General features: G+C 40.6%; 1 protein-coding gene across 3 annotated transcripts in view; it reads left to right on the top strand.

Moving 5' to 3' along the window:
- Positions 1 to 15,214, top strand: part of KCNAB1 (potassium voltage-gated channel subfamily A regulatory beta subunit 1) — a 276,563-nt gene that overhangs the window by 170,181 nt on the left and 91,168 nt on the right. For all 3 annotated transcript variants that reach the window (XM_061634485.1, XM_061634484.1, XM_061634486.1), the window contains exon 2: positions 11,020 to 11,063. In XM_061634485.1, coding sequence (XP_061490469.1) covers positions 11,020 to 11,063 — 44 coding nt within the window. The remainder of the gene's footprint in view (positions 1 to 11,019; positions 11,064 to 15,214) is intronic.

Raw genomic sequence — 15,214 nt, forward strand, 5'->3', positions numbered from 1 at the left:
GCAATTCTAGCAGGGGAGAAGTGAGTAACCCCAGTGGTAATTCATCAGTGGGAATTGCATATTGTTTAATTAGTATCATTTACACAGGTCACAGACTTCATCTTTACTTGGTTCAGAAGCCAGGCTATCTTGTTGCAGAATGTTGACCTCTATTTGGCATAGGGCAGTGGTAGCCAATGTGGTGCCCTGCAGATGTTGTGGACTACAACTGCCATCAGCCCTGATCATTGGCCATGTTGGCTGGGGCTTCAGGGTTTTGTAGACTGAAAATCTGCAGGGCAACATGTTGGCTACCCCTGGCATAGGCACAGGCCTATGAGTGCAATCCTAAACACACTTACTGTTGAACACAATGGGACTTACACTTGAGTAAAACAGGCATAGGAGCACACCACAAATCTACTTTGGAAACTGTTTTGAAAGTTCAAATTCAAGGCCTGAAAAGCCAGCTGTAACTGACATTTAACACAATTCCTATATGTGGAAAGGACAGTGGGCTAAGAGCCTAGCTTCCATTTGCTGTTAGTGACCTATGTTTTACAGAAAGGTTAATCTTATTCTATATGATGCAGCAGACCAATAATAAACTCCTAAGCCCTGGAAAGAAATGCCTTCTTGATACCAGCCAAGGGTCAGCCTTGCAATCCAAAGTAGAGAGAATCCCAAATAATTCTTCATTGTAGCCAGAATGCCAGGTTTGCCTGGAATCCCTCAGACATTGTTCTAAATTTACTTCCTTGACTGGCCAGATAACAGGTGGTTGCTAACGTTGGGTTAATGTATTGACTTAAATTATAAATAGTAGCATTTCACTTCTTTTGTAAGGAGCTATCATTTGTTAGTACTGTTAAAACTTGAGCAAGCTGTCACTCAAAAGGCTAGACAACCCTGACTGGTAGTTGCTGGATTACATTGGTGGTAGGTTCCAAAGTGATAAGTCAGTTAACTATATATGCTTGGGGTATAGGTAGGTATACTAGGAAGTCTTTTAGGAAAAACTGAACTAGAAAAATTTATCAGATTTCATGATCCTATGCCCATTTTAATGCACTTTTCATAATTAACAGTCTAGTGAAAGAAGCACTGTTATCTTAGTTTTTTTTTAAATGGGATTGTTAAGTGTTAACATGGAATCAGCCCCTATTCTTTTAAGATAGATATGAGAAACCTTGGCCTTCCAGATGTTGCTGAACTACAACTGCCATAATCCCTGGCAATTGGTGCTGCTTGCTGGGGCTGATGGGACTTGTAGTTCATATGAAAGGCTAAAGGTTCCCCACACCTATCGAAAAGCAAAGGATGGAGGCATTATGTATTTGCTCTAAGATTCCCATGGTGTTTTTTGTTGTTGTTATAGGAAGAGTCTTTGAACCTTTAATAGTCTGCACAAAGGGCAGCTGATTGTGGGTACCAACAAGCCAAGCTGTTTACACCACATGGAGCTGCTAAAGGAAAACAATATATGCCTTTTTTTCTCCTCTGTAGCTCTTTACTCCCACATGCTGCAGTTTCACTGGAAACCGTTTTTTTCCCATGGGGGCCAGGGAACATGCCCACACCACTGTGTAGTCCTGTCTCCTTTTCTGCTCTTTTAAATGTGGCAACCATTTTGTGTTATACCACTGCCCCACTGCTGCCATTTTGTGATATGCCTCCATGGCAGCCATTTTGTGACTGGCACACATGGCACTTTCTCAAAATTCCAAATACGTCCGCTGGCCCAAAAAGGTTGGTGAGCTCTGAGCTAAGGGATATGGATGGTAATGATTCTGATTCCATCAGCTTGGTCTATAGAGGATCGATCTGAACAGAGTCAACGTTCCTGTGTTGTAATCCTACAGTACTCAGGATTTTATCACAAGCTGAAGGCAGGATGAGCTGTTGGCTGTGTCTGTAGCTCTCTGGGTTGCTAGGTTTGATTCCAACAGAAATAAGCCATGTTAGGAGAAAAAACAGCTTTGGTGGTTTTGCTTTAAAATTACTCATGCTCACAGCTGCATAAAATGTCCAAAGTAATTGTTTTAAGGAATAGAGCTGCTGACGGTTTCTTGAATCAAAGGTGGACAGATTGTTAGCAAATTATATCTTTTATCTTAGCAAAACAGGAAAAAAGACCCAAGTTGCTATTGGTAAAGTTGATAATTTAAGTGCTCCTGTAGAAAGGTATAATTAAAAGGGAGTTACGTGCTACAGCAAACATTTTGAGGTAGGGTCCATGTTTCATTTAGCATGCTCATTAGTCATAATTATAATGATCTTTCCTGACATCTTGCCTTATTCATTCTACTGTCTTTCAAGTGAGTTCTCACATAATAACGAGAGTAAAATCACACCAAATAACAGATGCACCAAGACCAGATTACTGTAAAGCAGTACAGTATCTGTGGGCCTGCTTTCCAAATCAGCCAGAAGCTTAAACTGGTGCAGAATTATTTTATTTCTTTATTTATTAAATTTATTAGTCGCCCATCTGGCTGGCAATCCAGCCACTCTGGGCGACATACAAAATTAAAACATATAGTTACATTAAAATATTAAAATCTCAACCAATAATAATAAAACCTAATCCACCCCACTGTCTTCTTTTAACTTTAAGGACATTTTAAGGATATCCTCCTTCCACATGTTGCTTTCCACATGCTCTATTCAACACCTGAGGCTTGGCTCCTGATGCCACTGTCAAATGAAATCTAGCAGGCTGCCATTAGCAACAGGGCCTTTTCAGTAGTGTCACCCACTTTGTAGAATACCTTTGCTAAGGAGATTTGCACTAAACTTCCTTTTTCTAGGTATTTGGACAAAACATGGCTTTTTCAGAAGGCTTTTTTAAATTAGTTTTATTAGTTTTATTTCTTACAGTAAGTTGTGTACCTTTTTTCTGTTCATGTTGTGAGCTGCCTTGTGCATAAATTGTTATGGAAAGGCGGCATACAAATAAACAGTGATGATGATGATGGTGATGGTGATGATGATGAGTTCTCTTAGGTTTTCTTATCTTACTGCTGTTACTTCCATGAACTAAGCTGTTTTGTTATTAGCATTTAAGAACATAAGAAGAACCTGCTGGATTGGGCCAAAGGTCCATCTAGTCCAGCATCCTGTTCTCACAGTGGCCAACCAGATGCCCCTGGGAAGCCCACAAAGTTAACCTGAGTGCAATAGCACTCTCCCCACCTTTGATTCCTAGCAAATGATATCCAGAGGCATACTAACTCTGAAAGTGGAGGTTGAACATAGCTATCATGGCTGATAGCCATCCAAATTGGTGCCCATCAATACCTGTCATGGGAATGAATTCGCTATGTGAAGAAGTACACTTTTTATTTTTGTTGATAATTTGATTTTTACATATTTTATTATGTGTACTTTGAATTCATCTAGTGAAGGAAAGTGGGATATAAGTTACTCAGACAAACCCAAATATCTAGGCACAGTCCAGCTTGTTAACCACACAGCCAAATGGCTTCAGTTAAATCAGCCGGGAGATCTGGATTCGTGCCCAATGCATATGAAACTGGAGCAGTGTATGGTGCCTCATAGCTAGATCTGACAGTCGGATAAAGATTTCACATAGGAATGAGCACTTCCCTTATGGGGCAACCAGAGATGGAAAGATCTGTCAATTTTGTTTCTCACCATTTCTCATTTTTCCAATCTAAAATTCAGTGCTCAACATTTCTGCAGCAATTTGCTGTTTTGTAAAAAAAAAAAAATCCTCATGAAAATTCTTCAGCATTTTGGTGCAAATTTCTCCTAATACTACCATTTTGTATGTCATGTTGACCAACGTACACATTTTGCAAACAGTTTTTCCCCAATATGTGTGTGTTATTTTCACTAATATATTTATTTTTGTGCACACTTTCCCCTAATATATGCACATTTGCAAACTTTCTTTGGTTAAAGAACTGCATTGCAAATTTCAGATATGTGTGAATGGTGCTGAATGGCTGTGTTCCGCTTCTCACATTGTTTCAGAATGTGTGCATTTGATAGATTCAGCTTTAAATGCGAATTGAATTTCTCCCCATTCTTAGTGGCAATTAACTATGTCAAGCATCCCTCTTCCACAGCATTATTCCATAATTAATTCAAGCTACAGATCTGAGCACAAGCTAGTTGAAGAAAGGTGCCAGCAGGAAAGGTTGGCATCAGCTTGTGCTAGTCCAGCCACAACTAATGTGTGAGACTCAGTTCTGTGCCTGGAAGTACTTTTTTTAAAAAAATAAACAGGAAAGCTTCCATTGCTTAGCTGCACAGTGTGTATCTTACTTTTCAGAAAATAATATACTGACTCTGTTTGTTTTTATGATAGATACATGTTGCTTGATCGAAGTAGAAGTGATTGCACAAAATGAAGCTATTTCGTTATGAATATTGCAAACATGTTGATCAGTGTTATCACAATGCATGCTAAGCGATGACTAGAACTGCTGAAATTGAAGATGCGTTGCACACCACACGTCATGCTGCACACCTCTAAATATAACCACTTTATTTATATTTCAGCTACAAAATGTAACTTCAGTAAATGACTCTCTAGTAAAGAGAGATTATATATCCCTTTTGAAAGAAGCTAACTGAACAGATCTGTGCTATGGCATCCCAAATCACAACATCATCTGAACATACTGAGACATACAATAGGATTATTATGGCCTACACATTGTAATGTTCCTCTTTGTGCAGACATTAAGAAGTCATCCAATATTGCTTCTTGAGAAGTATTTAGCCCTTCGGACTCTCATAGCAATTATCATTTTTGGTGAAGCCTATACTTAAAACTTCAGGGTCTGAAATAATTATAATAAGCTGCTAGACAATCAAAAACTATTCCAGTTCTCAAAGTTGTGTTGAAATGTCTGCACAAAATAAGTGAGCCTAGAGAGGAGGAGGAGGAGGAGGAGGAGGAGGGTGGTTTCCCAAAAGGCAAAATTAAACGGGATGATAATTGGGCAATTGCAATTAACATGTCTAGTTACGAACCGACCCGGTCACTTCGCTCATCATCTAAGGCTGTCCTCCGGGTACCAACCCATCAGGAAGCCCGGAGGACAGTTACTCCATCTAGGGCCTTTTCTGTAGTGGCCCCCGAACTGTGGAACAGCCTCCCCAAAGAAGTACGCCTGGCGCTGATGCTTCTATCTTTTCGGCGCCAGGTTAAGACCTGGCTATGCTCCCAGGCATTGTAAGCGTTAAATGTTATAATTTTAAATCTTTTTTTGTTTGCTGTTTATGTTTACTGTTGGTAGGTTGATTTAAGAACATAAGAACATAAGAAGAGCCTGCTGGATCAGGCCAGTGGCCCATCTAGTCCAGCATCCTGTTCTCACAGTGGCCAACCAGGTGCCTGGGGGAAGCCCGCAAGCAGGACCCGAGTGCAAGAACACTCTCCCCTCCTGAGGCTTCCGGCAACTGGTTTTCAGAAGCATGCTGCCTCTGACTAGGGTGGCACAGCACAGCCATCATGGCTAGTAGCCATTGATAGCCCTGTCCTCCATGAATTTGTCTAATCTTTTAAAGCCATCCAAGCTGGTGGCCATTACTGCATCTTGTGGGAGCAAATTCCATAGTTTAACTATGCGCTGAGTAAAGAAGTACTTCCTTTTGTCTGTCCTGAATCTTCCAACATTCAGCTTCTTTGAATGTCCACGAGTTCTAGTATTATGAGAGAGGGAGAAGAACTTTTCTCTATCCACTTTCTCAATGCCATGCATAATTTTATACACTTCTATCATGTCTCCTCTGACCCGCCTTTTCTCTAAACTAAAAAGCCCCAAATGCTGCAACCTTTCCTCGTAAGGGAGTCGCTCCATCCCCTTGATCATTCTGGTTGCCCTCTTCTGAACCTTTTCCAACTCTATAATATCCTTTTTGAGATGAGGTGACCAGAACTGTACACAGTATTCCAAATGCGGCCGCACCATAGATTTATACAACGGCATTATGATATCAGCTGTTTTATTTTCAATACCTTTCCTAATTATCGCTAGCATGGAATTTGCCTTTTTCACAGCTGCCGCACACTGGGTGGACATTTTCATCGTGCTGTCCACTACAACCCCGAGGTCTCTCTCCTGGTCGGTCACCGCCAGTTCAGACCCCATGAGCGTATATGTGAAATTCAGATTTTTTGCTCCAATATGCATAATTTTACACTTGTTTATATTGAATTGCGTTTGCCATTTTTCTGCCCATTCACTCAGTTTGGAGAGGTCTTTTTGGAGCTCTTCGCAATCCCTTTTTGTTTTAACAACCCTGAACAATTTAGTGTCATCAGCAAACTTGGCCACTTCACTGCTCACTCCTAATTCTAGGTCATTAATGAACAAGTTGAAAAGTACAGGTCCCAATACCGATCCTTGAGTGACTCCACTTTCTACAGCCCTCCATTGGGAGAACTGTCCATTTATTCCTACTCTCTGCTTTCTGCTTCTTAACCAATTTCTTATCCACAAGAGGACCTCTCCTCTTATTCCATGACTGCTAAGCTTCCTCAGAAGCCTTTGGTGAGGTACCTTGTCAAACGCTTTTTGAAAGTCTAAGTACACTATGTCCACTGGATCACCTCTATCTATATGCTTGTTGACACTCTCAAAGAATTCTAATAGGTTACTGAGACAGGACTTTCCCTTGCAGAAGCCATGCTGGCTCTGCTTCAGCAAGGCTTCTATGTGCTTAGTTAATCTAGCTTTAATAATACTTTCTACCAGTTTTCCAGGGACAGAAGTTAAGCTAACTGGCCTGTAATTTCCAGGATCCCCTCTGGATCCCTTGTTGAAGATTGGCGTTACATTTGCCACTTTCCAGTCCTCAGGCACGGAGGAGGACCCGAGGGACAAGTTACATATTTTAGTTAGCAGATCAGCAATTTCACATTTGAGTTCTTTGAGAACTCTCGGGTGGATGCCATCCGGGCCCGGTGATTTGTCAGTTTTTATATTGTCCATTAAGCTTAGAACTTCCTTTCTCGTTACCACTATTTGTCTCAGTTCCTCAGAATCCCTTCCTGCAAATGTTAGTTCAGGTTCAGGGATCTGTCCTGTATCTTCCACTGTGAAGACAGATGCAAAGAATTCATTTAGCTTCTCTGCAATCTCCTTATCGTTCTTTAGTACACCTTTGACTCCCTTATCATCCAAGGGTCCAATCGTCTCCCTAGATGGTCTCCTGCTTTGAATGTATTTATAGAATTTTTTGTTGTTGGTTTTTATGTTCTTAGCAATGTGCTCCTCAAATTCTTTTTTAGCATCCCTTATTGTCTTCTTGCATTTCTTTTGCCAGAGTTTGTGTTCTTTTTTATTTTCTTCATTTGGACAAGACTTCCATTTTTTGAAGGAAGACTTTTTGCCTCTAAGAGCTTCCTTGACTTTGCTCGTTAACCATGCTGGCATCTTCTTGGCCCTGGTGGTACCTTTTCTGATCTGCGGTATGCACTCCAGTTGAGCTTCTAATATAGTGTTTTTAAACAACTTCCAAGCATTTTCGAGTGATGTGACCCTCTGGACTTTGTTTTTCAGCTTTCTTTTTACCAATCCCCTCATTTTTGTGAAGTTTCCTCTTTTGAAGTCAAATGTGACCGTGTTGGATTTTCTTGGCAATTGGCCAGTTACATGTATGTTTAATTTAATAGTACTGTGGTCACTGCTCCCAATGGGTTCAACAACACTTACATCTCGCACCAGGTCCCGGTCCCCACTGAGGATTAAGTCCAGGGTTGCCGTCCCTCTGGTCGGTTCCATGACCAACTGGTCTAGGGAATAGTCATTTAGAATATCTAGAAACTTTGCTTCTTTGTCATGACTGGAACACATATGCAGCCAGTCTATGTCCGGGTAGTTGAAGTCACCCATTACTACCACATTTCCTAGTTTGGATGCTTCCTCAATTTCATATCTCATCTCAAGGTCTCCCTGAGCATTTTGATCAGGGGGACGATAGATCGTTCCCAGTATTAAGTCCCTCCTGGGGCATGGTATCACCACCCACAACGATTCTGTGGAGGAGTCTGCCTCTTTTGGGGTTTCCAGCTTGCTGGATTCAATGCCTTCTTTCACGTATAGAGCGACTCTGCCACCAATACGTCCTTCCCTGTCCTTCCGATATAGTTTATATCCAGGGATAACCGTATCCCACTGGTTTTCTCCATTCCACCAGGTCTCCGTTATGCTCACTATATCAATGCTCTCCTCTACGACCAAGCACTCCAGTTCTCCCATCTTGGTTCGCAGGCCTAGCATTAGCGTACAGGCACTTGTAAGCAGTGTCTCTCTTCAAGTGTCTTTGGCACTTGTGGTTAGGCCTGTGGTAATTTTGCTCTTCTGAATTTATATCCTGTGCCCCTGCTCTCACAATGCCTACTTCTAGGCATACCCCTTTTAAAATTTCATCATTTCTTTGGTTTTTATCCCAGGGGGGAGGTTTATTCCGAACCGGACCTTTCTCAGCTCCTGTCGGGTTTCCCCCCTCAGTCAGTTTAAAAGCTGCTCTGCCACCTTTTTAATTTTAAGTGCCAGCAGTCTGGCTCCATTCTGGTTCAAGTGGAGACCGTCCCTTTTGTACAGGCCCGGCTTGTCCCAAAATGTTCCCCAGTGCCTAACAAATCCAAACCCTTCCACCCGACACCATCGTCTCATCCACGCATTGAGACTGCGAAGCTGGGCCTGTCTGGCTGGTCCTGCGCGTGGAACCAGTAGCATTTCAGAGAAAGCCACCTTGGAGGTCCTGGCTTTCAGCATCCTACCTAGCAACCTAAATTTTGCTTCCAGGACCTCACGGCTGCATTTCCCCATGTCGTTGGTGCCAACGTGCACCACGACCACTGACTCCTTCCCAGCACTGTCTACCAAACTATCTAAACGACGGGTGATATCTGCAACCTTCGCACCAGGCAGGCAAAACACCTTGCGGTCTACACGCCCATCACATTTTATTGTGATATTCTGTATTTTAATCTTTTGTACACCGCCCAGAGAGCCACTCACTATGGGCGGTTTAAAAATGAAACAAACAAATAAATAAATAAATAAATAGTTTTATAAAGTTAAATAGCAGCCAGGAGAACACATGCACAGGGCAATTAGAATCAGGACCGCAATGTTCACGGACAGTACTTAACACTTTCCTCCCACACTGCAGTCTTGAAGCTACTATTAATCCCTGGAAGGAAGTTTCTGCGGGTGACAATGGGACTATTATCAGTTTGCAGCAGAGGAAGTATTGTCATTGGGACCACAGCGAGGAGGTTAAGCCCTCCTCCCCATGCACTGCCATCCCAGTCCTGATACCACACACACAAATCCTGCTGCTGCTTTATAAACTTTAAAAACTAGATCTGTTAATTGTAACCATGCTCCTAAAGTCCCTAGTTCGATCCCCTGCCATGATTGCTGCTGCCTCCCCCCATCTCTGACTTTACATGCAGTACATTCTCAGGCCCTATGCTAGATGTTTCCATGAGTTTAAAGGGGGTCCTGTTTTAAGAGCACAAGGGGTGCACAGGTGAGAGGCACCAAACCCTCCCATGTCTGCTTACCTCCTTGCCAATGGAGGCTAGTGGCTCTGATGTTAGTGGGACAGTGAATCTGCTACGGGTGTTAGTCTGAACTTTCAAGGAGCTGTCCAAGGTGCTTTCAGTGCATCTGGAGTACATTCACTGCCCCACTGACATTGGGGCCACCAGTCTCCACTGCTCCTTACAACCCCTTTTCACGCAGCTCTGAGCAATACTTCCAGGATCGAATCTCAACTGAGGGAGAAAAGAACTTCAGTAGAGAAGCTATTGGGAGAGAAATGTTGTGGGAGGATTCAATGTCTTTCTCGCATCGACCTTTTCTGGTTAAAATCCATCCACCCCTGCATTTATTTATTTATTAGATTTATATCCCACTCTTCCTCTCAGTAGGAGCCTAGGGCGGCAAACAAAAGCACTAAAAATACTTTAAAACATAAAAACAGACTTTAAAATACATTAAAACAAAACATCTTTAAAACATTTTTTTTTAAAGCTTGAAAAACATCTTAAAAAGCAATTCCAGCACAGATGCAGACTGGGATAAGGTCTCTACTTAAAAGGCTTGTTGAAAGAGGAAGGTCTTCAGTAGGTGCTGAAAAGGTAACAGAGATAGTGCCTGTCTAATATTTAAAGGGAGGAAATTCCAAAGGATAGGCATCACTACATTAAAGGTCCTCTTCCTATGTTGTGCGGAACAGACCTCCTGATAAGATGGTATCTGCAGGAGGCCCTCACCTGCAGAGCGCAGTGATCAACTAGGTATATAAGGGATAAGAAGGTCTTTCACATGATTGGTGCAGTTCCATGTCTAAAACACGTGGAAATGCTATAATCGCATCTCCTGTAGTCTAATGGAGCCAATTCACTCATTGCCATTTTGAAGTGTTGGTTTTGACCTTAAATTAAAGCTCTTAACGACTTGACACCTCTTCTCCTCCTCTTCTTCCATGTACCTGCCTTGCAATCATCCCCTGAGGCTTTTCCTCAGGTACCCCCACCAAATGAGGTGTGGCCAACGAGTACTTTGAAGAGAGCCCACAGTGGCAGAATCTCTAAGAGGTTCACGCCTGGCTCTTTTTGGTGCCAGGTTTGTTTTCCCAGGCCTTTTAGAGATAAAATTTTCTCTCATTTTTAAATTAGTATTTTCATTCTCTGCTGCTGAAGTTTTCATGCTGCATTAGATCCTCCCCCACCCCTTTGCTCTTATGGTTTATAATTGCACTTTTAATGTATTTAATGTAACTTTATTAATGGGTGGTATATAAGTACTCCTAATAAATAAAAAATACACGGAAGGCCCTTTCTTGTTGGAATTAATATGAATCTCCTGTGTAGATTGTTTTTGGTCCTACTGCATATACACCTGGGATGCATTCATTGGGAAGCTGTACAGGCAATGTGTGTGAAACATGTATATGATTAGCACACAGATAAATCTGGTAACGAGCTGGGATAATCAGTTTATTTATCATACTTATTCAATTGTGTTCTTATTTTAATTCTAGAAACCTTGGGAAATCTGGATTAAGAGTCTCATGTTTGGGGCTGGGTAAGTATTTTATGTTGCTTTAAAAGTGGAGGGGAACAGGTATATTAGCTAGATTTATTTGCATGATTCTGTGGTGTTGGTTCCAAAAGAAGATGTGAATAATAGTGAATTTTCTGTGGTGTTATTACAACATTTATTCCATTTTCTTAGATGCCTACTACGCTACACAACAAAAACTACATTACATTGCAGAATATATAAAAGATTAAAATAATAACAAGCACTGAAACATTACCATAGAGTAACAGTGCAAACCTAACCATGTCTACTCAGAAGTAAGCGTGATTGGATTCAGTGGGGCTTACTCCCAGGTACAAACGGTTATGATTGCAGCCCAAGTCTAAAAATAATAAACAGAAAAGCCACCTCCCTCCAAAAACATGTATGCATTCATGATCAGCAAGAAATTAGCCAGCTAAAACATCCATAAAGGTAACAGAGATGGGAGAGGAGGAAACTCTTTGCCTGACATTGAAAAGATGTTAATGGAGGTGCCAGGAGAGTCTCCTTGGGGAGCGCATTCCCCAAAAGGGAAGCCACCACTGATGTTGGATTGAAAGTTTGCATGAATGCATTTATTTGACTTCACTTTATATGAAGCTGTATCTATGTTGCATCTAGTTCATAGTTTATCAACAGAGGCCTATAAAAATTATACATTGTGTTTTGCACATTTTTACCTCTAGTACAGTAGTAAAATCAGACTTTCATACATTAGCTGAAGATTATCTATGCTGTCAAATAAGCAATTTATTTAGCATTTTGGAGTCACCTGTATGATGAATGTAAGTGCAACTTCATTCAGGCACATTGTAGAATAAATGATTTCAGATGCAACGTGATTCACAGTTCTGCAAAAATAGTTCTGTGGACCAAAGCTGGACTACTCAGATTTGTAGTTTCAAAGTCCCTATTGAAAGGATACACTTCTGTATATGTTTTTAAGTGTCCACTTCTTCATGCCTATCCAGATCAAAAATTCCCCGTCCTCCTATATTATAATGTACTGAAGGAAAAGTCTACTTTTTCTTATTGTTCTTTTTTCCCCTAATTGTAAATAAACAAGCAAACTCACAAAGGAAAAGAGCAATGCAAAAATCGACCTAATTATTGGTAGGCTCAAAGAGCCGGTGTTGCACAATAGTTATCCATGGAAGGAGGCAGACCACAATGGATTAGGGGGTGGCAGAGTAAAATTCATCCAGGTCCAAAGGTGTGTCCTTTCATCAATTCCAAGAAAGGATTTTATATTTAAAATAATGTGTGTGTGTGTGATTACTTTCTTTGAAGCTTGTATTGTAGCAATGTTATCAACATAGTTGGTTGTATTCAATGTAGCACTAAGGAAATCATTCTGTCAGCACAAAGATCTCTCCTTGTGTAATGGAACAATCTCCCCCTTTCCTCCCCCTCTCTCACCCTCAATCTGTTGTGCGGGCTCCCCTGAACCCTCCAGAGCACATTTGGGGAAGGTACAAAGCACACACAGGGGGAGGAGGGGGGGAAACCCTTTTGCATTAGATTAGCACTAGCACAAAAAGAGAGTTGAATACTGCTCAGTGCAAATAGTCATCTGCCCCCGGCTTTGAAGCATCCACTTCCACCTCCCACTAATGAGAAATAATCCCATGTGGTTGACAGGCATGGAGGGACACCTCCCCCAGTCCAACACTCACTCACTCAGCCTGACAAAAAGGGAGTTTAGATTGCAACCTACATTGTTATTTTAATTGTGTTGATTGCTTATTGATTGTCATTGTTTAATTGTTGCTTTTTGTTTTAATTTGCACTGTAAAGTGCCCTGGGATATATATTATAAATATAAATGTGTGCTTGAAATAAATAAATAGGGTGGCCAATCAATAATATGGGTGGAATCCAGATATTGGCTTTGCTCCTGCAGAAGGGCTAGTTGAACCAGAGGAGGCACCTGCTAACAGAAGAGAAGGGAAGGCAGTTTTTGAGAAATCCCTCTGCACACCACCTTCTAGCCTGTTCTGGATGGTCTCTCAACCTGTTCTAGATGGTCTCCCAACTCTGTGGAACTGATTTTGGGGGGTGCTGGAGGCAGCAAAGGAGAGGGGGGATCAGAAAAACTCCTCTCCTCTTACATTAGCAGATGCCTTCCCTGGTTCAAAAGCCAAGGGAACCAATTGGATCCCATCCTATGGATGTACACGTATCTGTGGTAGACCCGAAACATTCATCAGCTTCCTATTTAGAAGAAGGGCACAGTTTTAGCCCCATGAATCCATAAAAGGGTGTTTTATGGTGACATTTTCCACAGCTTCAAGGAGCCCCAGTTTGCATGCAGGCCCAATCAGTAATGCATTCTGTGTACATCCTTTACTCACTGTGTCTCAATCTGAAACTACTCTGAAATTCATACCTCTAGAGTTTGCCTGTAATATGGGAGCTGTTTATGAAAACCATCCACGATGTGGAATCTGGCACAGCTTAACATACCTCACTGTGTTGCTATGAGACGTAAGCTTTTTAACGCCGTGGGATCCATGGATGAGAGTGAAAATGTAATAATCAAATATGACTGTTCCCAAGGCTTTGTGCAGTCCGAAATTACATTAATCCTGAAAAAATGTATCAATTTACACAGATAAGGAGAGAGATCCAGATGTCCTCAAGACTAGCCTTGCAACAAAGTACACCCTAGAGCCCAACATGGAACCTGCTCACAAAATCCTTCTTTATTTGGATGACTTACCCATCATGTCAGGGTTCTGCTGTATATTGTTATTCTTACAATGAACCTGAGAAGTAGCTTTGGATGGGAGATAAATTTACCAAAAGCGCATAGTTCAGACATCTCTGTTCACCAGGGACATGTTTCTGGTACCAGTCCCTTGTAAATCACTGGACTGTTTTAACCTGATTTTTCCCCCTTTGGGGAATGCTTAGTTAAACTTTTGTTAGGGCTCAGTTAAGGATGGGGGAGAAATTTGATTCAATTCACATTTAAAGGTGAATCTACCTAATTCACACTTTCCAAAACAATATGTAAACCAAACACAGCCATCCTTCAAAATGCACACGTAAGATTTTGCAGTGCAGTTCTCCAACCAAATGATGTGTACAAAAATGCATATACTAGGAGAACATAAATATGTGTACTAATGAAAATAACATACACAAGTGCATTACGTTAGGGGAAATTGCATGTAAAAATATGTATATGAGGCAAAGTTGCATACAAAACTGTATATTAAGAGAAATACGCACTACAATGCTGGTGAATTTTCATGAAGACTTCTTTTTTTTTTTTTTTTCAATAATTTTTATTCAGATTTTCATAAAACATACAAGACGAAATCATAAAACATTCAAAGACAAAAAACAAAATCAAAAATAGTTAAACAAAAAGAAAAAAAGAAGAAAAAAAACAAAAATAAAAAATAAAGAGTAAAATATTGACTTCCCATTTGTCAAAGATCAAATCAGTTATAAGTCTATAATATATAACAATCCTGTCTCTTAAGTCATATTATAAAATCACTTTCCTCCAGTAGTTATCTTACTTAATCATCAAATCTCATAAACATTACTTTATTCTTTCCACAAAAAGTCAAAGAGAGGTTTCAATTCTTTAAGAAATATATCTATCAATTTTTTTTTCCAGATAAGCATATCGATTAATCCATCTCATTACTAATTATGATAATCTTATTGTCATAACCATAGTCAAAATAAACATTTCAATTAATCCATCACATCAGAATCTGTTAGGTTCAGTAATTTCAGTAGCCATTGTTCTATTATCCCTATTAGTTCCATTTTCCATCTTCCATCTTCAGTAGTCTTGTTAAGTCCAGTAATTTCAGTATCCAATCTTCCATTATCAGTATTCCATAATAATCTTGCTGTCAAAGCCATAGTCATATAGTAAGAGTCTGATGGGAATTACCTCTATCCCAAATATTTTCTTGCCATCCATTCTGAATAGGTTGCTGAAATACTGCTGTAAAATCATATCTCTGTTCTTTTTTTCAAAATACACTGGGTCATCTCTTGAAAGTTTTTCCATTGTCACATGGCTGCAGTTAATTCCATAGATTTTCTCTATATTGGGCTCCATCACATCATTCCAGTCCAGAAGATTATCCATGCCATTGATAACTTTATCTCTAGAATCTTCA

Source organism: Rhineura floridana, chromosome 7 (genome assembly GCF_030035675.1).
Source record: "Rhineura floridana isolate rRhiFlo1 chromosome 7, rRhiFlo1.hap2, whole genome shotgun sequence".
In the NCBI taxonomy this organism is placed as follows: Eukaryota; Metazoa; Chordata; class Lepidosauria; order Squamata; family Rhineuridae; genus Rhineura; species Rhineura floridana.